Consider the following 24547-nt stretch of genomic DNA (forward strand, 5'->3'; position numbering starts at 1 on the left):
ACCTCAAGCTGCACCTGACCTTGAGCTCATCCAGAAATTTTTCTGTTTGTTTTCTTTTCAAAGGTGCTAGTTGGCTCTGGTAGTAGTCTCCTTTATAAGGAAGCACTTTCTGGTCTCGTAAAACTGGGACTTTGCTACCCCAGTTCCATCAACAAAATTGCAGAACTTAATGTGCTGTAGGGATTTCAGCCCATGAACTCCGTGCCATCTGGGCTGCCCTGACAATATGGCCTTTGTGCTATTATTGGCAGAGGTCATTAACCAGCCCTGCAACACTTATTAACGAACAGTTAAAGAGAAAAGGGATTAACAGTTCTTGAATTTATCAATTTTTTTTTGCACCAGTTGTACCCGTTTTGCTGTCCCTAATTCTTTTGATATAAATGTTCTGGTTAATTTGAATAAATACAATTGAAGAATCATGGGCGGCAGTCCACTCTAGGTATGAGTTTTGCTGGAGCGTGTTTTTCATTCTTTAATGTAAAACAATACAAGTAATAATATGCAATGATATTACACAAATTAACCAATTAAATAAATTTATGTGTGCAGATTAAATTTCCTTCAGTGGTCAGCTCTTGTGCTGAAAACAAGAAATAAATGTACGCAGATCCTAACAGGACATTGCTGTCAAATTGAATTAGTTGCTAGTTCTCTACCAGCTGATGGACAAATGCAGGTTTGGAGTCATTTAGAGTAACAACTTCCAACTTCTACACGAACATTGATAATTTTCAGAAACAAAAAAATACACACATTGAAGCAGTTGATTCACAGATAGTATTGGCAGCTCTCTGTATTGTTGCAGCTTTGGTGCTAATTCAGAGACTGTGTTGATGATCCAGTTTTGTGCATCTGTAGCATCTCTGAGGCTGCTCTTACATGAGAAAAATGTAACAGTATTATAAAGCTGTTTGTTTCCATACTGTGTCGTTTGCTGAAAAGACATATGACTTACACTGTAGGGAGGAATCTTTACAAGTCTTATCCAAGATGGTCTTTAAAATAAATAAATATTTAAATGAAGACTGAAGTCAGCAGTGGTGGTAGATGCTGGAGTGTCAGTTCGGAAGCACTTAAAGTTAGATTTACATTAGCCTCTGTCTAATTCCTTTTCACTCAATTGAGACTTAGGCACTTTCCCGAACAGAAATTTTTTAATGCTAAAATTAGTGAAAATTACATCAGACTGAAGTTCAGACTTCTCCTGTTTTTCAAGGTTTCAGGTACTAGGGGAAAAAATGGAAGAAACAGGATACAGAGAAAAATTTTTTCCTTGTTATTCCCAATTTTGTTTTTCTCATGCTGAATTTTCCTCTTCATTCCTGATTTGACTAGAACCATTTAATTTTTAATTTTATTGCAAAACCTTCTCAGGCTGCCACCATCCCTCTAATCATGCGTCCAGGTGTTTTGCTCAGATGGCTTTCTGCTTCCCCTGATACTTCACAGTCCTCCTTTATCTTTCTCTTAGACAAAACTGTCTTCCTGGTATCTGCTTTTTTAGGCAGTTCAAGCAAATACTTATTTCTGTTTGAATTCTCTCTTCCCTCCAGCACAAGAAATTGCTACCTTGTCTTCTCTTTCCCCTTCTTTTTCTATTTTTCTACTTTTCTAGTCCTTCTCATCTTGCTGACTGCTCTTTGAGTGCCATTTTCAGCAGCTCTGCTTCATCTTCCCCTCCTTATCTGTTAATATTTCTAACCTATATTGTCATCTCCTCAGCTGCTGTGCATCCTTTTCCATGGCGTCATTCATCCTGGCATTCTTTGTCTCACCATCTTTCAGGAGAGTCTCAGATCTCCTTTTGTGCCTCTCAGTTTGCTGCTCATTTCTGCTGTCTGTCCTGCCTCCTCTCTCCCATTTTCTTTACTTGCAAGGTTTTGCATGGTTTTCAAGAGAAACAGCCCTTGTATACACAAGCAGCCAGCAGGATCCCATTAGGACCTGTTCCACGTGCTACACCTCAAGGCAGGCAATGGCAGACAGGGCTATGATGCTTCAGCAGCATCCTTATGTCAGTGATGCTTTTTGTGGGATAAAAACCTAGCCTAAATCAAAACCAAGACTGAAGCATTTTTAGGAAGTTATTAACAACACCCAGTTAGAAGGTGGACACTATGTTCAGCATCAGTAATACAACATCAGCCACTTACAAAATCTTACTTAATTCCTAAGTTCTTAACACCATTTAATCCCCCAGCACTCACATATATGCATGCACACACCCAGGTGCATGCAGACTCCTCTGCTGACCATGTACCTTCCCTCCCTGATGCAGGATACAGTCCAGCAAGGTCCACAGAGTGAGAGGTCTCTGTGTTGCTCCCACAGCACCAGCCCAGCTGTACAAGTTGTACCCTACAACCTACTGCTCTTGTTTTTTCATGTGCACAAAGCATAGTGATGTGTTAGGGCTGTCAGGCACGGAGGGGAAGGGAGCCAGGCACAAGTCCTTGTGGGCACCACGGGTCTGAGCTGTTCCCTCTGCCACCCCTTCAACATGGCAAAGAGACAAAGTTCCCTTCCTTCAGTGGTCCCTGCTCTTGTCAAGCACAGCCTTAAAAAGTTCTTTGAGATTTTTTATTGTGTGGATTAGGTGGTGGTGACAGAACGTTATTGTATGTTAAAATATTCTGTAAAAGAGCATTGAAGTCCGATGAAAAACTCTTTCCTTGCCTTTTTTTTCCTCCCTCTTCAACAGTGATGAGGATTGATAAAAGGTAATTAGAGGCAAAGCAGGTAGCAGCACCTATAGATAAAATTGCCTGACGGTTTCCCTTAAAACTGTATGTTCAGTTGCATGAAGTCTGTCTATATGTTAACCATTTAGAGTAGCATTTTCCATACTGCATATCTGCTGCAAGCTATTTTTATTTTTTTTCTTCCTTTTGGAAGAAATTTTTGAGAAAAAACTATGCCACTCTTCACAGAGCATAGAGAAAAAAAATGTAGCATTTTCTATGTCAAAAAATCTATTCCACCTTTTCTTTTTTTGGTAAAAATCTGTAGAACCTCAGTGTTTCTGTCCCATGAACCTCAAGCTTAATTTGGACCATTGTCCTTTGCTTTCAGAAGATATCCATAAATACTACTGGCAAGTCGTGTCTCTCTAGCAGCAGGTTTTGCCAAATATAATATCCTTAAAAATTGTTTTCTGTTGTTCAGAAGAGTTGCTCCATTCATTGAAGGGCCTTTTAAAAGCTCCTTCCTGGTGGTGGTGCACCAAGGATGGGAGCTGTGCAACTTTGATATATCTGGGGATTTCGGTTCAAATTTATGGATTCTCATTCTTATGGGTTTTTAAATTTTCAGAAGATACAAGCATTTGCAAAATCTAGTGGTCAAAACATTATAAATTTAAATCTGCCAACTGAACTTCGACTGCTTCCCGTATACATAAACAGCTGTAATGACATAGGCTTGGACTATTTTTATGTTATGTCTGTACATAGACCTGACAGAAATACACAGTTGTGTCTTTTAGCAGTTTTCACATTCCATATTCCTCACTGTGAATATATTAATAAGTAGTAAATCCAGTACCTTTTGCTGCACATTTTTCTGTGACTTCGATAGTATCACAAGACAACATTATCCACTGCCCATGGTGGTTTTTTTAAAGTACAGCCTGTTATTTCTGCCTACTGTAAAGTTTATTCCACAGAAGTAAACACAATTTGTAGTACAAAGTTAGAAATTAACAGAACTGTTCCATATGTTTAAAGGTCAGATTATGTGGTCTGTTTGTATAAATTATGCTATGGAAGAGACTTTTAATTAAAACCAATAGTATTGCCTTTTTTATTTCATTTGAAGTGATTATCCTTTCTACGTTTTAGTAGATGGTTATTTTGAATTTGAACACTGAGGCTGAGAGTTTCTACTTTAGCTGCAATTTTTTTTTTGTTATGCACAAAAATCCTTTGCAGCTGTGCATATTCCAGCCTGTCCACCTCCACCCTGCTGCCCCCTAGAATGAATCTCTCTCTCCTCCTATTTTCTTGGTTCAGCTGGAAGGAACATTAGTGGTTCTTGGAAAGGAGAAGCAGGTTGGCAGTGGCTAGTCAGGAGGAGAAGCAGGCAGAGAAGAGGCTTGTATTTAGGGTGGGGCCTGTGTTCCTGAAGGTGGTGCACACATTTAAGAACTAGAGCAAATAATAATTCTTGCCAGAATGCAGAGTTAAAACACAGGCTATAAGATACACTGTGGTATTTGAAACTGAGAAGGAGATTGAATTAAGACAAAATTAGGTTAACTATGGAGAGTTCAATAAACAGACTTCTACTTAAATCTTCAGAGAAGTCCTATTTCTGGTGACTTACTAGTGGCAAGCTTAGGTTTCTCCACTACAGAAGCACATGCTGTTTTAAGATTAATCAACAGTGGATTGTATGATTTTATGTATTTTATGGATTATATGTTTTTAACTAGGAGCAGGTTTGGTGAAGGGAATGAGATAGGTGCATATTCCAACTTTATTTACAAAGCCCAGCATAAGCAGGATGAGGAAATCCATTTTGATATATCCTTAGTCCCTGCACCTCTTGGAAGCTGTTAATTCCTTGTCTACCATGTCAAGAATGCTTTTGGTCCTTCAGTTCTGTGTTCTCACCAGGGCTGAGCTTTGATCTGGTTGCTTTTATCCCAAATTTGGATCCAGCAGAAGCACATGCTTGAAACTTCTCATTTATTTTATCTCTGCGTTGGGTTTTATTGTGTCTTGGACCAACCTGCTGGAAACTTTCTGTTGTCTAAAATATCTCTGGATATTTGTTGCAGTGTGTAGGTTGCAGTCTGCTACCATTGTGTAGTGGCTTTGCAATATTTTATTTAATATTAAATATATTCAGTCCTTGTTGTTTTCTTTGTTTACTTTTGGTGATAGAATATTTGTGTACTAAATGCTCGGTGATATATAAATCTCAGTAATCCTAGTAGTTTCTTTTTTTGTGTAGATGAGGTTTTGTGGCATTGAAATAGCTTAGAAAGAGAAAAGTCCTTTGTTTAAAAAATGGTTTTCTGTGTTTATGTATACAACCCGATGACAGAGATGCTTAAATATGTGCATATTTTACATCCATGCAATCACTCTCACCTCTATATTTCTCCATTCAGCTATTCTTTTACAGGTTTATGGCAAATTATTTGACTGTTGAAATGATTTTAAATATTGCCTTTGATTGGATCATAGCAATTAATATTCCCTGGTAGATTAGTTACACTGTGCATTCAGTGCCAATTTCCATTCTCTGTGAACCATAGCTATGGTAAGTGCAGTTAACTGCTCTAGCCATATAGTCCCATAAAATCTCAATAAAATCTGAAAACTGTGGAGTATGGGTAATCTTGCTATAAATTGTAATAAAAATTACCCCTGTAGACTCTATATTCTGACCATTACGTTCATGGATACTGCTGCTTTGTACATAAAGTTTTATGAAATAAATCGACCAATTCTACTACCTCTTCTAGGCACCAAGCTGTTTTGATTGAAAATCTGATAGGTGTGTGCAGAGCATTCTTTCAATGCATAAATCATTTATAATGAACTTTAAATAGAAAGAAAAATGCCGTATATGTGCTTCATGTAGTATGGACCAGCTTAGAAGGAGGAAATCATCAATACTGTTATTCACATGTATTTGTTAGGTCCATAAAGACAGGATTCTGTTTCCTAAAACATATTAAATAAACCTGAGTACCACACTTAATCTCTGATGTTATAGTTTGATATAGCTCCTGTACATCTACATCTGAAAGTGTTGCTTCCACCATTAAAAACATGTAGTGATGTTTGTTACATTCTCTTTTGACATCCTCCTACTGGACAAGTCCATGCTGGTTTCCTCTTCTCTAAAAAAATTTCCAAGAAGGAGGATGTTCAGTTGCTTCAGATATCAAACTGTAGTCTGAGGCTGGGCTTGCACAGTTTTAAAATCTGTTTTACAAGAAGGATGAGATGAGTTGGTTCCTCTGCTTGGTATTTGATCCACCCAGGTACATTTTTTTATCAGAGGCATTTGAGACAGTTTCAGTTTAAGAAAGCAAAAGAAGTCACTGTTGACCAGCAGTTTCCTTCTTCAAGTATTTCAGGTACTGAACTATGCTGTATGCCAAACTTAGATTCCAGAGTTGTGGTTTGGACACAGCAGTATTCATAACTGTTGGCAGATGATTATTTTTGATATGATTACTTTGACCCCTTGTGAATGACTTCTCCACATTTGCCTCCTAAGGCCCTGAGGCCAAGGATCCTTTTCTTTAGTTGCAGTGTTGGGGACTGAGGCACCTCTTTGACATTAAGTGAACAGTGACAGGTGGGAAGAAAGTGGGAACAAGCAAGCCTGCATAGTGCTGTTGCCAGCACTGTGCAGCTGTCTGATCTCAGACACTTTCTGGGATCCCCCCAGACACTTTTGCTCCTTTCCCTGAAAACCAAGGCGTTTCAGAATCGCATGGCAAAGGCTTCTGTTGTCCTCTTGCCACCAAGGAGCAGGTCCACAATGGCTCAAGGGGACACCAAGTCTCTTTCCTTTGCCAGGACTGGTGGTCCAGCACCCAGCAAGAGGAGAGAGGGGGGCTTACACTGCTGAATTTCCTGTGCAGCCCATGGAGACGAGTAGGCTCAGCATCCTGAAGGCACCCATCTCCCTCTGATCGGCTGTGTGGGAGGATTGTCGATGGTTCTATTTGCAGTACAGGTACCTAAAGACAGTGGCACTTCCCTCCCCTCACAGTGTCTAGTAGGTCCTGAGGTCTAGGGCTGTGAGAGGAGATGGGGGCTGATTGAAACATACTGTTAGCATTGTTAGGTCATGGGGTCGTTGCGAGTGGCAGATTATTATTTTTATTGTTATTGTTATTAGGTTCAAACTAAGATGCTTTCTTCTTTTGCAGATTAATAGTGTATTGTGCTACATGAGTGCCCTACAATTTTCTTAGCCATATTTTCCACTACCATCCTTGTAGGAGTTTGGCAGCAAATGTCACTTTGCTACTTCAATCCCTCATGCTCTGCAGACACAGGGACACACATGTGTAACAGCAGTAATAATGCGATTCTTGTAAATGTTAGTTTTGGCATGTAGGGTAATACTGGTTTTCCATTCCTAATGGAAGTAAGTGCACAGCGGCATTGCTTACAGATAGAGATGATCTTTAACTTGTATGCCAGCATGTACTAGAAGCCACTGGAGAGGAGTTTCTAAGAAACAGTAATCATGACCCTTTCTGACTTATTTGAGGCACCTCATATTTCTGCTTCATTTAAACTTGCATCACAATTAAAACCTGGGGCTGTGTTTCCGAGAAAAAACACGTCACCCAGGCTTGGATCAGAACTGGCAAGCCCAGAGGGGCTTCCCCACCATCCAGGCTGACGTCTCACCTAAAAAAGGTGTTGGTGTTAGTCTGCACACTGCAGAGCCATGTAACCCTGCTTCTGACTGGCAAGTCTTAGTGGCTGGATGCCAGGGCCACACAGAAATCCCATCATGAAGAATCATTTTGATTAGCAAGTTAAAAGGCATCCTTCAGAGAAAGCAGGATGGGGAGTTCATGTGTGAAACAAAAGCAATGGAACTCTGAATTTGTAAATCCTTTCAAAAAGCAGAAATAGATTCTTAATTAAGAGAGCAACTAAGCATAATTCAGTTTTTATTGTGGTGTGGTGTATCAGCAGACCTACGTGTATGTATGTTTAAAAAGTTATTAGCAGAGAAGTTAATTCAATGCAGAAAACTGAGGTTTTAAGCTGGAGTAGACAGAGCCTTCGGTATTTCAGGATGCTGAAATTTTTTCTCTCTGCTTTCACACCAGCAAGCATCATCTCATAATGAGTCATTTCAACATCAGGTAATTACTGTGTGGCTTAGCTATAGAGACAGACAAAACTCCTGAAAGTTACTTTATTTTCTCCTGGCTCTTAAATATTTCGTTTATCTGTAGCCCAAGTGGTTCATATTTGCCTCTAAATGAAAGATAGTATGTAGACATGAAGTTACTTCTAGTGAGTCTTCATAAGCCTACTGCTGGGTTGAGTTTTCATCCCTTTCACTCACACGAAATGTGACTAAAGTAAATCAGGTTGCAGTAACTGAAAACTGCCAGTGGTGACAGCAGTGTGATGTTGTATGGTCCTTTTCATGACACCTGCAGGCATCCAACTGCAGGATTTCTGACAGCACTTGGCTTTGTCTGACCACATCAGACAAAAGTGTGTATCCCTTATTAATCACTGGAAAGAAGCAGAGAGGTTAGGACATACTTGGGTGAAGCCCAAATATGACAGACGGGGACAGCATTTACCTAACAGCTTAGTATGAGCAACACATGTGTGAGAAGTGGGAGGAGACATGCTGGGCTCTCATCAGCCTGGAGCAATTTAAATCCACAGTCCCCTCCTTCCCAAGAGTTTCCAGAATGTGGACAGGAGCACTAGTTAAGAGAGTGGAAAAAGGAAAAAAACACTGTGATAGTGTGGCTTTGTGCTTGGGTTACTCCACTGGGAAGGTGGAGACTGCGTCCTGTTTCAAGGGGTTCATCTGCCCTTAGCAACCAACAGCCTGGATCCTTCCCAGAGATTTTGCTTCCTTGACATGGCTAATCCCCTACCATGTCAAAACCAATGCAGCTGTGTGCCAGAAATCTCAAATTCATTCAGTGCTTGTTGGAAAGCTGCTGTGCAAGTTTAAATCTCTTCTAGCGCTGTAGAACAGGCAATTTTGCCCTCAAAAGCAGGATCAGGTATTGTCTGGCCCCCACAGCCCGAAAAAATTTTAAAGCAAAAAACTATTTAGTTTAATAGAAATAGAAGCAAACTTGTACCTGATCTAGATCAGACTTTTTCCTACTGGCAACTGACAGCTGGCAAATGCAGTATTAATGATGGTAGACCAAGTTCTGTAGCATTTACAAATTGATATGTGCCTTATGTGAGATCCATTTGCACATCTTACTTTAAAACAAGTGCAGAAAGTGAATTTCCTCTTACTGCCCAAAGGGAAGCTCCTATTTGTTAGTTTGGCAAAGGGGGCATTGAGAAGTGATTGCATATATGTATGTGCATCATGAGCAATTCTCTGTACTTTCTGTAGCAAAAAAGGACCATTGTTTCTTGAGGGTAACAGCAATGTGGTCACTTGCAGCCTTCAGCACTTGCAGATGTTCTTAAATAACTCCCCTGGCTCGCCAGTCTGTTCAGCATGGAGAGCTAACAGCTTGCTTCTATAGCTCCTGTGCGCCCATTCAATGGCATCTTTGTCCCATGAAAGCAGCAGTCTCTGACTCATTTCTTTTTTCTTGCCTCACCTTAACTTCATTCACACTTCACAAAACCACCAGATAGCTCTGTTGGACAAATCTTGCCTTTCAAGAGGAGTAGCAAGAAAACCAGTTCAGGTGTAGGGCTTGGGCTTTATTAATTAAGTGTGTCTGCCTGTGTTAGGGAGGACTCGATTCAGTGACCCAGATGAGTTCCTTCTGGACCCATGGCCCTAAGTTCAAGGAAAAGCTTGGTTGTTAGGGCAAGGTACAGCACAAAGGGAGGTTAAAATGCACTGGCATGTTTTGTGGGCTTTCCTCCACTTTGCTTGCCAATTGCATTCCATCACTCACTTGTCCTGCACCTTTTTAATCTTATTTGCTAAATTATCTCTTGCCTACTTCTCTTCATTCTTTCCCGTTTGATGTTCATTAGGCCAGTAATTACTTTTAATTCAGTGTTTATGAACTGAGGCTGGTATTTATAAACCTTGGTGCCAGCAGTTCAACAGTTGTTCTTAGATGTCCAAGAGAAAGTCAAAGCTGTTGACATAAGTAGGAGTCATGAACTCTTAATGTATAAAAATCCTGTGCTGCAGTTTGCACGCTGCAGTGAGTGGTGAGGAGGAGATATCTGTTGGGCGTTTGGCCAGTTGGTTATTCTCACGGCTCATTTCGGGTAGGAGAATAGCTTTAAAGGCTATTTCCCCCCTGGCAGCTGCAGCCATGCTGATGAGAAAACAGGGCAGTTTACACCGTCTGGCTGCGGCAAAGTTCAGCTTCCCGGTTAGTCACCTCAGCTACCCAGTGCCTTGGCCACTCAAATCTGCAAGCTGAAAAGAAGTGACAAATGGGGAGGGAGACTAAAAAGGATGTATATGTGGGCCGACGTAAAAAAAAATAAGGGAATAATCCCTAGATCATTATCTTACTTAATTACAAGCTTTGGTTAGGTTTATTGCAAAAATATAACAGAAAATGTCCTTGAGTTCCCTGCCTTCGAATTTGCCCACTGGTACATTTCCATTCCTCACCTTTTGTCCTCACCATGCTCACATGTTGCAGCATCTCATGGTGTGTTCAAACATCGGTGTCTGATGGGGCAAACTGTGCCCATTGTGCCGTATTATCCCTAGGTGCAAAAGTACAACCCCATTGGCAACTTCGTGGCTGTGTTAGGAGTGTGCGGAGTAGGACTTACTGAGCAGACACAAAAAGAAGGTAATTGAGAGTTTTCATCCTAGCACATTCCTCTAGTAATCTAAAACCGATACCAAATGTCATAGGACTCTCAACAGTATTTGAAGAGCCAGTAACCTGCAATAATAATGAAACAATATGTCTTATGAGGAACAAAAGTATGTAAGATTTTTCATATGTATTTATACCACCTGTTTTTATGTAGGTGTATTCATGCTTGCGTGATCAGAATTGGTGTATAATAACTGTATTACAGACTAAATTATGTAACAACTTTCTTCATTTCAAGTTAGGCTTAGTTTCTGAGCTAGCTACTTAAAACTTCTACTGTAGTGCAGGTCAGATTAAACCACAGTTTATATAGTTTTTTGTTAAAATTTTTCATTTTGTTGACAAACAATTAGCTTTCACAAATCTGTCACCTGTAGCACATTTAAATATTGGGCAGATACAAACATAACTTTTTGTAATGAGGTTCACTTCAAAGAAAAAAAGCTTTACTCAGAGGATAGTGAGGCACTGGAACAGGTTGCCCAGAGAAGTTGTGGATGCCCCATCTCTGGAACTGTTCATGGCCAGATTGGGTGGGGCCCTGAGCAACTTGGCCTAGTGGAAGGTGTCTCTCCCCACGACAGTGCAGTTGGAAATAGATGATCTTGAAGGTCCCTTCAAACCCAAGCCTTCTTATGATTCTGTGAAAAAAATGAAGTATTAATGAAACACATAGTAATAACCTCATGCTTTTAAGAAGGAACATTAGTAAACAAGGCAGAAGTAACACTTCTTTCCAGTTTTCTGGGACTAAATCAGCTGACTAGATGGTTCAGTTGCTCTTAAATCAAATGCTAGATTGTCCCTAATGCTCAGGTACACATTGAATATCATCATGTGTAAGTCGTGATTTTAAAAAGCACAGTCAGAATGGTACTCTTTCTGCCTAAAATAATTAAATGTTTTGAACAATTTCTAAGTTGCTGTGTGTTTGTCTCGTAGGACACTATTCATTGTCAATAGTCTTTGCTTTGATAAGGAAAAGGTGTTTAATTTACCATATATGAAAGAAATAATAAGCAGTCCAAACGTAACCAACATTACTGAGACACATAAACTGTGCTAGGAGAAAGCTAGTAGAAATAGTACTGTGCAACTGTAAATGCACTGTGATTCCAGAAGGGGTTGTTCATCAGCTTACTGAACATATTTTCACTGTATTTTCTTTATGAAGTTCTTTAACATAAAAAAGAAAAACAGCTGAAGGGTAGTTTGTAATCACTCACTATTCTTTTACTCAGAGGTGGTTCACAGCTAAGACATGAATTAAAATTTAAGACCAACTTTCCCTCGAGTCATCACTCATTTGTGGGGTACTTTCTTTTCAAGAGCCCGGCAATCCATCAGTGCTACTCATCATCTGCACAGCTCCTGAAGTATCTACAGCCCTCCCATTTTTCATTGTTAACTCAGTCCTTTTACTAGAGTCAGAGAACACTGTAACATAAGAAAGATGGCAAAATGGGAACTTTAACTGTGACTTTTGGGCCTTCTCCCTAGGTGAACTGGGCCTACTGAACTGTTCATGATCTCTAGAGGAAACCTGTGATACCTGTTGTCCAGGTCCATGGCTAGCCAGAATTGAGTAGGAATTAATACCTTTCTTGAAAATCATGTTACAAGACCCAGAAAGTGTCCTGTCTCTGACACTGCAGTACAGGAGAGCACAAGCTAACAAACTGCAACAGTTGGCTCTTTAAATGAATAACTGCGAATTCCCTTATTTCATCCAACCAAACAAAATAAACACATTTTTACACAAATCTCCATGTGTCTTTCCCCTTCCTACGCTTCCCTTGCAGAGTCAGGCATCTCTCCAGTTTTGCTCTGTACTCCAGCTGCCTTCAGTGTCTCTCAGCATTTACTAATCCTGTGTGGTATTTCATGAGTAAGAAGGAATGTCTTTTTCTCTACATTACTTCTCAAGTTTGTCTCTGGATTTGTCCCTTGGCACAAGCAACCCCCCCAGTTCCTCTCAGCACTATCCCAAGTCACACTTGTGCCCCATATTTTCTCCCGTGCCTGTCTCTTCATTTCCTCCCCTTCCCCATATGTGGATTGTTCTTTCTTCCCTTTGAAGGCAGCAATCAGCATAAGAGGGAAGGCAAGTCACCTGCCTTTCTGCTCTCTTCTTGTTTCCCCTCTCTTTGGCACAAAACCTAACTCTGGTGGGTTGATTTTGGCTGTCTGCCGGGCACACACCCAGCCACTCTCACACTTCCCCTCATAATAGCAGGAAAGATAAAGTGGAAGAACTCAAGGGTCAAGATAAAGACGGGGAGATCACTTACCAATTACCATCACAGACAAAGAATACTCAGTGTGGGAAAAATAATTTATTGCTAGTTAAAAGTAGATTAGGTTGGTGAAAACCACCACCCCCAACCCCCTTTTCCAGGGCTCAACTTTACTTGATTCCCAGCTCTTCTCCCTCCCCCATCCCAGGGGGACAGGAAATGGGGACTGGGGACTGTGGTTAGTACATAATGGTTCCTCTCTGCTGCTCTTCCTCCTCACACTGTTCCCTTACTCCAGTGTGGGTTCCCTATAAATAGCAGTTCCCATCAGGACAGCCTGGTCCACAGTGGTCTTTTCTAGGGGCTGCAGGGGAACTTCTGCACCACTATGAAGAACCTCCTTCCCTCAGTCTCTTCTCATGTTGGTGCCTGCAGAGCTATTTCACAGAATCACAGAACTGTTAGGGTTGGAAGGGACCTCTGGAGATCATCTAGTCCAACCTCCTTGCCAGGGCAGGGTCACGTAGAGCAGGTTACACAGGAACACATCCAGGTGGGTTTTGAATGTCTCCAGAGAGGGAGACTCCACAACTTCCCTGGGCAGCCTGTTCCAGTACTTTACCACCCTCAGCGTAAAGCGTATTTTTTCCTCCCTCCTCTCTTGGCCAGTTTTTTTGCTTTTTCTTAATCCTGTTTTCCCCGAGACACCCTCACCACAGCTGCAGGGCTCAGCCACATCCTGCATTGGGTTGTTGGAGCAGCTCGAACTGGCTGTGACCAGCATGAGGCAGCCCCAGCCACTCTGCACAGAGGCCCCTGCAGCTGCCATTGCCAGCACCTGGGCACTTACTCCATTGCCATACAGTATGGATACTGTATGCTATGGAGGTATAAAACAGTCTTGCAATTCCTGATATTCAGATATTTGTAAGACCTGAGACTACGGGACTTTTCAAAAAAATTTGACTAGGCACCCTGATATCAATCACTTGAAAGTTGTTTGCCTGTGTGAAGTTACGTATGTAATGTAGAACGAAGGATCCTTCAGAGGCTGACATCAGTGTTGAGCTGACAGCAATGTGTGAGAAATCAGGACAGCTGGAGTTTTACATATCTAAATTTTCGTTGGATGGAGTGACGTGGGTTCCATCCTGGTACCTCATGATGAACGCTTGAAATCAGAGATTGCTCCTGGAATTTTGCTGTAAAATGTGTTGTTGAGTGTTCTGTGTTGCACAAAGCAGATGTAGCCCTTTGCCTTCACTTTCTGAAGATAGGAAGAGTAAGTAACTTGAGGGTAACCTGAGTTTTTGTTGGATGTTGCATGTACACTTGTATTTTGGTACTGCCAAGTACACTGGTGTAGCCTTTGTGAATTCACACACCTGTATGCGCTGGTAGTGCTTGCACCCAGCTGTGGCACCGCTGGATGACTTTGCCCACCTGTCACCTGATTTGGGAAGCTCAGCACAAGCAATGCTACCTGACCAGAGCAGGCGGATGTGTTGTGCGCCCTGATGTTGTTCTGGGACAAGATTAATTTCAGCACGCTCATATTAATCCGTTATATGTCTCTTTCCAGCACAAATGGACCCCCGAGGCCTATCTCCCAGACAAATTAAAAGTGACAGTGATGATGACGACCTGCCAAATGTGACCTTAGATAGCGTTAATGAAACTGGATCTACAGCGCTCTCCATAGCCAGAGCAGTACAAGAGTAAGTATCATATTCCCAGAGCAAGATGAGTGTTGCTGAGGTGTTCCCAGGCTGATGGAGGCACCGGTGCCACAGGGGTGTCCTCTCAGCTGCGGGCTGCATACCTGACAGCATCTCTTCCATGTAGCTTTGTTCCCTTCGGGAAGAGATGACTATATCTCTCATCTCTCGTTGTCTTTTCCTTTCTTTCTCTTTGCCCTCATTATTAGGTTGAGTTTGAAATTGAAATTGTTTCTTCCCCTTTATTTACTTGCAAAGCTTACAGTGGTTTTATATCCTCTCCAAAGGGAGATCAGGTTAGATTTCCACTTAAAAACCATGAAATTTTTTTCTTGACTAAAAACAGCATCAAGAAGTGGATTCTACTTGCTATCAGACAGGAACTAGCTACATTTCTCCTGAAGGGACAGTGTTTTTGGAAGAAAATTAGTGAGTGGCTTTGAACGGTTTTTCCATTGCGGTTATTTTTCTGTGTACTTTACTAACTGGACGGACAAATAAGTTCTCAATTTAGTGTCTACATTGCTTGTTTGAAAAAAAAGAAACAGTTTATCATGAACATTAGCAATTCTGTAGATATATGAGCTTGTTCAGTCACTGTAGCAGCTGGAAGGGAACCAACTGTGAGGTAAATAAGTATTAATATCCCCATTTTATAGGTGAGGAAAATGAGGTTATGCGTAAAGGTCACCCTGTACCTCTGAAACAGAGCTGGAAATAGAACTAGAGCCTCCAGGCACTGAAGCCTGTGCTAGACCCACAGAACCCATTACTTTATCTGAGGGGTTCAAAATATGGGTATTCTGGACATTATTAAAGAAAAATGCATATAATAAAGGCCATTAGACTTTGTTATTTTATAAATTATTATGGACACATTTTAAATGTATCTAAAAACTTTTTTCTTTGTTTTCCTGGACATCAGTAGCCAAAACCACTGACATTCCTAAACCATGTTTGAGGAGGAACTGCCTTTTTTTTTTTTTTTTTTTTTTTTGCGTTTTCACCAGACATATACTAATTGATCTTCTAACCAGGCACGGTAACTTTGAACCTCAAACCTATATTATCCTTAAGCAGGAAGAGATGTTTTTATGGGCAAGGAAATGCAAGGTGTTGGCTCTCGTGATTAGCAGGCTCCCCTTCTGACCGTTATAAAAGAAGGGACGGTTTCTTTGTGAAGGTTTCTCAGTGACATTATTGCTTGAGAGACAGGTCCCTTGTGTACTTTGAATTCGCTAGTTGCGATACTGGGCCCTGAAGTGCTGAGTATTTTGTTCTCAGATTACAGCACACATAATAAGCCAGAAAAATAAAACAACCTAGCATGATTTTGCACTAAGTGGTTCTTTCTAATTAATGAAAAAGGAAGCATGGAGCACTAGCAAATAATTTTGATATATTACTGGCAGGCAGATACTGTTCTCTGTGATGGATATTGCTTGAACGCTTAGAGAATTGGTCAAACCATGAAAAGCTTTTTTAGCTTTTCTACAGTGCATTCCACAGTTTGTGAAGGTAATGCGTTGAATATTACTTGGCTGGCTCTGGAGCTTCAGAATTAAATTAAGAAATTTAATAATACAACATCAACTCATCCTTGTTACAGGTTTTATTTAAACAGTAATCTGTTAGTTTATCTCAAAAGCCCCATTAGGAAAATCTAATTTGACTGTGATATGCAATTTGTCGTCTTTACTTCATTCTCAGTCATAGACACCACACATACAGCTGCTGAGCTGAAAAGGAATGTTGGCGCATTACACCAACTTCACTCAATCCATTTCTTTCTTGGTCTGCAATATTGTGCCCTACAGGCAGGCTCTATTCTGATTTTAGGCATCTAATACGTACCTTAATATTAGATGTTTAGCAAAAAAGTCCACTGAGAAAGAAGCCCACATTCTTCTACATACCTTTGTTTCAGAAAGGAAAGTGCCTTTGAAGCCTTCCAAAGGGAGATCCTGTGTGCTCAATTTCAGTATCTAAACTTAGCAGATGGGAATTTCCTCTGAGGATGTTGAAAGGCACCTACTGTTCTGCTGAATAACCAGGCAGCACAGGGATGTGCATAGTAAGACTACTTCAGTAGTCAGTAAAACATAGGTCCAGGCCAAGTGCCCAAGTGAGGCAAGGCAGGCTGGCTTCGAGTATAGACAACAGTCCCACAGAGTGTGTTCTTCTCTAAGCAAGCCCGTAAATTATTGTGAATAGTTACACAGTTAACAACAAAAAATACTTTCTTGTATGTACTTGCTGGGAGGTACAGCATGGCACTTCCAAAGGAATGGCAGCATCCTTTCCTTCAGTACCAGTTACTGTTGTGCGGGCTTGGCTTTGTTAGACACCATACCAAGCCTAGTTTGTAGATGCTAGTAGCAGGTGCAAGACAACAGTTGACCTTATCCTGGTTGGTTTTCGGACATATATTAAGTTATTCTGCATGAGGATTATAAATATATATATATATGTATATATATTTGCCTACTGCCGCCTATTCTCCAAGAGAAGTAAGGGGTTTCAAACCATGTGGGGATTTCACTATCCCGTGGTGGGCATTTGCTTTGTGTAGATCCTGTGTAGCCCCTCATGCCATGTATGGGGCTGTGGGGATTGCCTTGGTGCCTTGCCTTCCCTTGCCTCCTGGCTTTCCCTGTGCATTCAGGATTCATGTTGCCTACATAGGTATCTGCATCCAAGCTGGTTATCTCACCTCCCTGCATATGGGACGGAGAGCAGTTGGTGTGTTCAGACGGTAATTCTTTTGACCTATTCTAGCTGTCTAATTTAGGGAGAGAGAGAAAGAGTCCATCCTGTGAGCACCCATTCCTCTCCATTGACTGCAGGCAGTGCAGACAGCTGCCTGGGACACATGTCAGCACTGCAGATCTCTAGTGTGAGGTGAGGGTACATCAGTCCACAGTGCCTGACTGAGGAGTCAGCATGCCAGAAGCTGGTAGTGACAGGATCATACTGAGTGCTCCAGCTTTTTGTCTTGAATCTAAGTCTGCTAGGTGGAGTTAACCAAGGTTGTAACCACAAGCTGAAGGAAATCAGCTAGTCACTTTTTGGGGACAAACTGCTGTTTTAATACAACCATTTTTAAGCTTTTTGTCTTGGAAATTATACTTATGTGGCTGGGTCACAGGTCAGTTTGGAATGCCTACATGAAAGCTTTGCTTTTCATGTCCTCTAAACCTAGAAGGCATCCACCTTTGTTACTGCTTTGTTTCACGTCCACTGTAGTCTTGCAAGAACAAAATTTTTAGCAGTAAAAATTGTGACAATGAAACACTGAGAGCCACATGTTTGGCATTAGTTCTTATTTACACAAACAGAATGTAGTTTGCTTGCATATTTGTAAAATAACCAAGTATGACTATTTTTTCTCAGGGAAATTGCATTCTTGCTGCTAGCTTTATATTGACTGAGCTTCAAGACTTGTCTCTTAGTAGTTCTTTTGGAATGACTTCATAGTCCTCCTTCAGTTCAACAAACCCAATCAATAATGTAAAGTTATAGATAAACAAAGTCGTTATTTCAGACAGGGTACTTTGATGAAATTTCTTCATGTGACAGTGCTGCTTTATGGTAGTTGCTATGCCTTGGGAAATATGGAGTAAGAACAATTTATTAATCTCAGATCATATGCTCTGGCTGATAATAAATATTGCAGCATTATGGAGATTTCAGTGGGCTTTGCATTGTAAGCAGCATTTCATCCTTTTTGTAGCATGTTTTACAAACTCACTTTGACATCTAGCTCTCTAACAAAGAGCAGATTTGCCTCTATGCGCCTGACACCACTGACGCTAATTGCACAGCAAGAATAGCATCATTATATTCAGGGTCAAATTTCAGATATGCTCTAAAAATCTTTATGAAGCCAAGGGAAGAGAAGGCATTAGTCAATCCCTAGAAGACCAGTAAAACTTTTTAAGGGTCCCCCACAGAGGCAACAAGCTGTTTCCTCGACCTGGCAGCCCTTCCATCCCTAGGCTGCTCTGATGCACTGGGGCTCAGGAGCCATCTCCATGGTATGTAGTAATGCAAACCCTGAACAGGGCATTCATCTCCTTATTTCCCTGCACACTTGTGTGGTAAAATACATTATTTTACAGCATGCAGATCTCTCTCTATGAATATGCACAACTTAAGGTCTCCTGTGTGCAGAGGCTGAGGGCAGAAGCAGGAGAGGCAGAGGGTGATTTTTAGTATGAACTTTTGATCAATATATTGGTAAAAATTCAGAGATCCAGAAATTCCTCTTTCTCTCTAGACTTTTTTCTCCTTAGGTGTTGTAGGTGGAGGGAACTCCTTTAATGATACCATTTTTTCTTTCAAATGTCAAGGAAAAGAGGAACTGTGCATATAAACTGATGATGCTTCAGGTAGCATATTGCTTTTCTGGGGTAAGGGAGAGACAGAAAATTCAGAGAGGAAATCCTGGCTACTTGTAGTTATAGCTGCAGTTAATTCAGAGAAATGGAATTTGTCATTTGTATGTGACTGCTGTGACCTTTAACGGGAACTCTTCTTTGCGCTGAACTGGGTGCCTCTGAGTGCTTGTATGAAAATGAGATTAGGGACTTTGACCCCACCCTTGTTCTCTTTGGCTGCTTTATGTGATTGATACATGGATGCTAACGTGATCATCTTACTTTATTTTTAAATTCACTGACTTCTATTACTGCAATACAGTAGGAGTTGGTTTTTGATACTACACTAGTGAAAAAGAAATTCCACAGCAGACAGACAGCATAGACACCATACCAATGTACTCTCTTAAATTAGTATATGTTTTTTCAAGTTTTAATTTTTTTGCCCTAGATCTCTTTTTGTCTCCCTCCTCTTCTTAAATGTAAATCAACTTTTGTGGCTTATTTTTATCTCTTTTGAAGTTTGTATCTGTGTTTCCATCAGCTGTTCATTTTCTGCCCTGATATAGCCTGCTTTCCTGCTTCAGCTGCAAGCATTGCTGCTATTGTGCTATTCGTCATAAGGAACTTTCACCTCAATTTTTCTTCCACTTGGCGACAAAATACTTTGTCCTGAGTCTCCAAGAAACTTTAACAAGGTTGTTTTGGCAGTACTTATGTGTACTTCACCTCTCTCTCCTCTGGTACATCCACCCTCCGTGAAAAAATGCTCATTTTAAAACTGGCACACAATTAGATGCTGGTTTTACAGGTGGACAATTGACTCATAGTGGTCCAGAATTGCCTCAATAAAGGATTTTTTCACTGGAGAATGCTAAGTGGTCTAAAGTGAAATTGTGGGAATACGTCAATTTCAATTTTACTTTTCTCATAAAGCATTCCCAAGTCTGGGATGCATTTTTCCATTGCAGTAAGACACTAGAGCAGAAGATTGCATAGTTGCTGCAATCCTCTTGGAAGAAAATTGGACCACATACTCAAAAAAAACTGTCTGTGGGCCTCCCACCTCCCCCATAGGCTGTTACGTGTTTTAGGACTTCTCCTTGGCCTCCTTCGGAGTCACTCTACAAATTGAACTGGCTTAATAAACAATGAGAGAGAGGTATGTATGCAGATATGTAAATGAAAGACACTGGTGGTGTAGAGCCCTACAAGGCAGGCAGTCATCTGTATTATGGTTGATGCTCCCACTGTGTCATTATTTCAGGGATTTTCTCTTCCAGTTCTGTTTTATTTTTTGGCAGAAGTCTCAAATAAGTATCCTATGGCAGAAAAGAAGAGATTTCTGCAGTGAAAAGTGTTGCTGGGTTGGAAGCTGGCTAATAACCCAAGGGCACCATTGAGCTGGCAGACGTGTGCTGTGTCTCAGCTAGCCTAGGCAACTTGTGGGCAATGCTGGACTGTCCAATTTGGACATAATTTTGCAGCAAAGTTCATCTCTCCCAATGCAATCTATCTAAAAGTTAGGCCCAAGTATTTTGGATTTCCTCAGTGGAGAGAGATGCATACTCCAGTCATCTCATCAGTTGTGATCATCTTTTGGAGTAGTCTGTCTTCCCCAGCAGCTATAAAGAAACCTGGACAAGTGGTTTTGGGAGAGTGATAAAATCTCAAATGGCTGAAGATACATATGAGGAAACCCCCTCTATGTTATTTTCTAAGGCCATTCTGGAAGTCTGTGACTTAAGAAAAAATTGAGCTAGTACATGTAAGCTTTGGCTTGGTGCAACTACTATAGGGGAAGTTTCTGCTACCTACATGCAGTTCATATAACTCACTGAAGAACTACTGACTTCTTCTACAGTGTGTTTATATGGCATTTTACAAACTGCTTCCTAGCAGAATCTGAATTCTCAGAAACGTCTGCTTGTATATAAAAAATGAATGTGCCTAAAGCTATATTGAAGACTTCTATCCAAGACCTTGAAAGACCTCTATATACCTTTGGGAATTGCTCTTTGGGGCACTAAGTATGAATCTTGGGTTTCAGTAATCCAATGAACTTATATTATTCTAAAAAGGTTCTTTTTCTTTTTTTTTTTTTTTGAATATGTGATATTTGACAAAAGCAAAGTTTAATAATTTGACAGTTGGTTAGTAAAATCAAAGGATGCCATTCTGTGCATGCACTAGTATTTTTGGTGTGAACATTTTTTGATATATGTTCCAGAGCCTTTTGCCAGGATAACAGATTTCCCCTCAGCCAGCAACCACAAGGAACAAGGGCTAGGTGAATGACAACTGTAAATCAAAAGCATCTTCTTCAGAGAAGTTGACATCACTGCCTACTTTAAAAGGACTAGATTGCTTAAGTGACAGTGTATCAGGGGATAGGGGTATTGTCAAATTGTTCACTGAAGAAAGCTAATTTGAAAATAAAAGTGCTTGGTCTACACAAAATCATGTTTTCCCGTTTCCCTTGTAAGAGTAAGTTTCCATGACTATTGAGTAGATGATTGTAGAACAAGGCCATATTGCCATTAGGATGTCTCTTCTCTTGAATCACTTAGAGGGGGTGGCCATTGCTCTTAAATACGTATTTTACCCCACCATTGCTAGAAGTAATATTTTCCTTTTGAGAAAAATATTTAAGTGCATAAGCTGGAAGAACTAAGGAATCCTACTTCTGTTAAAGTCCAGAGGAGTTTTACCATCAACTTTGTTTGGTCTAATGATTAATCCTGGAACTGTAACAGAAGTCTGGATGCTAAAAAGAAAACCAGTAACTCAACACTTGGGCTATTTTTGGAACCAGTATGATGCAAAGAGAGAATTATCTGCAAGGTGTATTCATTGATACCTTCTGTATGTCTCTTTCATTTTCTTTATACATCACAAGCAAATTTTCTAAACTCTTGTTTCCCAGCTTCAGTTTAGTGTCTATATTGAATTCACATATAAATATCTTCTCAGAAATAAATTAGATTTGTTAATTAATTTAAATTTTACTCTGTGAAATGCTGATCATTTCAAGGTAGTTACCAAACTTTGCCATTATTGGAATTAACATTTCTAAACATGTTTACACAAATTTGCTTTGGAATAAATTGCCACAAAACAATAGCTTATGATTATCATTCACATAACACTTTTTATCTTTGGAGTGCTTTGCAAACATTAACTAATTAAATTGTACAGGTCCCCTGTGTGTTCAGATATTATAATTATCCACAGGTTAGCGACTAGCTCAAGGCCATGCAGCAGAGCAGAGAATAAGCTGATATCAGGAACGTCTACCTCTTACTCCCCTGCTTAATCCACTACAATGTGTTGCTCCAGAGTCATTGGTTGTTAGATATGTGAAATGCATTTTATGGATAGGAAGGTTGACATTCTATAGTTGCTTGAAGAGCATGACACTGAAGAAGGAATTATAAATAACATTATGAATTACTGCTTCCCAGTTAGCAGTTTGTACACCTATTTGTTATCTGTTCCCCCAGTGATTCGTTATTCAACTTTTTATGTTTTTTCTTTCTAAATGAGCGCAAAGAGCAGGGGCAGAGCTGTGTGTCTTTAGAAATTCAGGGCTGTAGCAAATACTTAGAGGTGTGGATTAGATAGCAGAACACTGCCAGAAAAAGCCACAATGAAACTACCTCACTGAACTGCTGCCTTGGCTTACTGATAAGAAAAAGAAAGAGCATTGTCCTCTGCTGTCACTTGAGCCAAAATTACTTCTTTTTTCATTATCTAGATCAGATAAGTTTTTATCTTTCCTTTTGCATAAGGCAGTTCCTGTGATTTTGTGACAGACAAATATGCAGCACAATTAAATCTTAATAGCAGTGCTTATACTGATTTATGGAAAAATTGTCCTATTTAGATCAATGCACGCAAACTACAAAAGTCGTGTAGGTCACAGATATGTAAAACGCATGCAAAGGAGGGGAACTATTAAGAGATGAACACTGTTCAGCAAGACAAAATTGAATGAGCATGTAAATATAGGGATTAAAAAAAAAGCCACCAACCTACATTTTTTTCTACCTTTTCCTTTTTCCTGCATAATGGGAAAAGATTGTACTAGATTTTCCTGTCTATTAGTTCAATTCTCTGTGACTAGAAGTGACTCCACCTCAACCTCATTTCTCACAGCAAGTTCTTTTTGGGCTGGAAATAAAAGAGAAATGAAAGGAAGTTCCTGGATGATGGGTACAGAAGAGTTTTTTGTGCTGAGCCTGAGTACCAAGGAGTTGTCATTGTCCATGTGTTTGTGACTTAGGACATGAGTGTTACTATTTTGAATACATCACGGAAAGGATACTTGGAGCATAAAGTCACCATACACATGAAATTACTCTAGCCAAAATAAAAGGAAGTGAAGGCTGAAACAAAGACTAAAGCAGCACAGTGACTGATATTTTAGCATCTAATCCTGAGTAATGATGGTCGCAGATTTCAGAGTCAAACCGTACACCTCCATCGTTAGAGCTGTGACAAAAGATGCATCAAGGATGAAGTTTTGGGTCATGTTTTTCTTTATTTGTCCTTCTGAGATATACTGACTTGCCACAGGATACAGTGGTGCAAGAAAATATGGAAGCTGAGGCAGGAAGAAAATAAGGAAGAGACCAGGGTGGATCAGAGGAGGCAGCAAAGGCCAAACCTCTCTTGCCTAGCCCGTGTCGCTCAATCAGGTGTCATGGGGCAGGCTTGCAGGTACTGAGGTCAGACACTGCCCTAGAAAGTGCTCATCCTAAGGCCTGTATAGAGTATCTGCTGCTGGCAGAAAAGGCCAGCATTGCAAACAGAGCCTGAAAAATAAATTAAGCTGGAAATGACCAGAAGCTGACATCAGGCACTAAAATACTTGATTTATTTACATGTTAAAAGTCAGCAGTCTCAGTCTTGTCAAAATGCCTCTCTCAATTATTTGCATGAAAAATACAATATTTAGCACAAGACTGGGATAATGCATGATAAATCAGGGACACACAGTGCTGTCAGATAGACATAGAAGGCACCATGGTGTTTATCTTAAGAACTGATGACCACTGCTGTTTCTGTAATCTGTTGCTTGTCAGGGCCAAAGAGTCAAACGATTCACAGGAGGAACTGGAATAATGACTGAAATCTCAATCATAAAAGTTTCAAAAGCACAGTAGCAGGGTAATGTTGTATAATAAATTATTTGCTGAAAATTATTTATCCCACTGAACAGGTTGATTCCCTTTTCACTCAGTATTTCCACTTCGGAACTGCTTGCTGTCTGTATCACCACATCATTTCTGAGATTGTTAGCCACAACTAAGGCATAGTCAGAATAATGAAATGTGGATTTCCTCTCACTTGAAAGAAACTACCAAGTACACACAGTTCTGTAACTGGTACATCCTTGTCAATGGCATAGAGGTACCACTATCCCCAAATGTTTGCAACATGTGTGAAGTACTGCAGGTACTCAGGACCAAGGTGAGCCATAATAGCACGGGCACTTGAGACAAGATGCAGATTACCTGCTTTGGTGGAGGTATGGTGGAGATGTTGTGAGGTTATGAAATACGTGATCAGCTCCAGCAGTGTTTCAGAGCACCTGCACAAGGCATTCAACACTCGCACAACATAGCACAGAGTTAAAGGCTTTGAATTTCAGCTGCAGAGAGCCAGCTTCCTAGAACTGTCTCCACTGACCTC

The 24547-nt window shown here is 40.5% G+C and overlaps 1 protein-coding gene across 6 annotated transcripts in view; it reads left to right on the forward strand.

Moving 5' to 3' along the window:
* KLF12 (Kruppel like factor 12) overlaps positions 1-24547 on the forward strand; it is a 238273-nt gene that overhangs the window by 146707 nt on the left and 67019 nt on the right. For all 6 annotated transcript variants that reach the window (XM_027646772.1, XM_027646801.1, XM_027646810.1 and 3 more), the window contains exon 5: positions 14336-14471. In XM_027646772.1, coding sequence (XP_027502573.1) covers positions 14336-14471 — 136 coding nt within the window. The remainder of the gene's footprint in view (positions 1-14335; positions 14472-24547) is intronic.

This window comes from Corapipo altera, unplaced genomic scaffold (genome assembly GCF_003945725.1).
Source record: "Corapipo altera isolate COAL_440 unplaced genomic scaffold, ASM394572v1 0, whole genome shotgun sequence".
In the NCBI taxonomy this organism is placed as follows: domain Eukaryota; kingdom Metazoa; phylum Chordata; class Aves; order Passeriformes; family Pipridae; genus Corapipo; species Corapipo altera.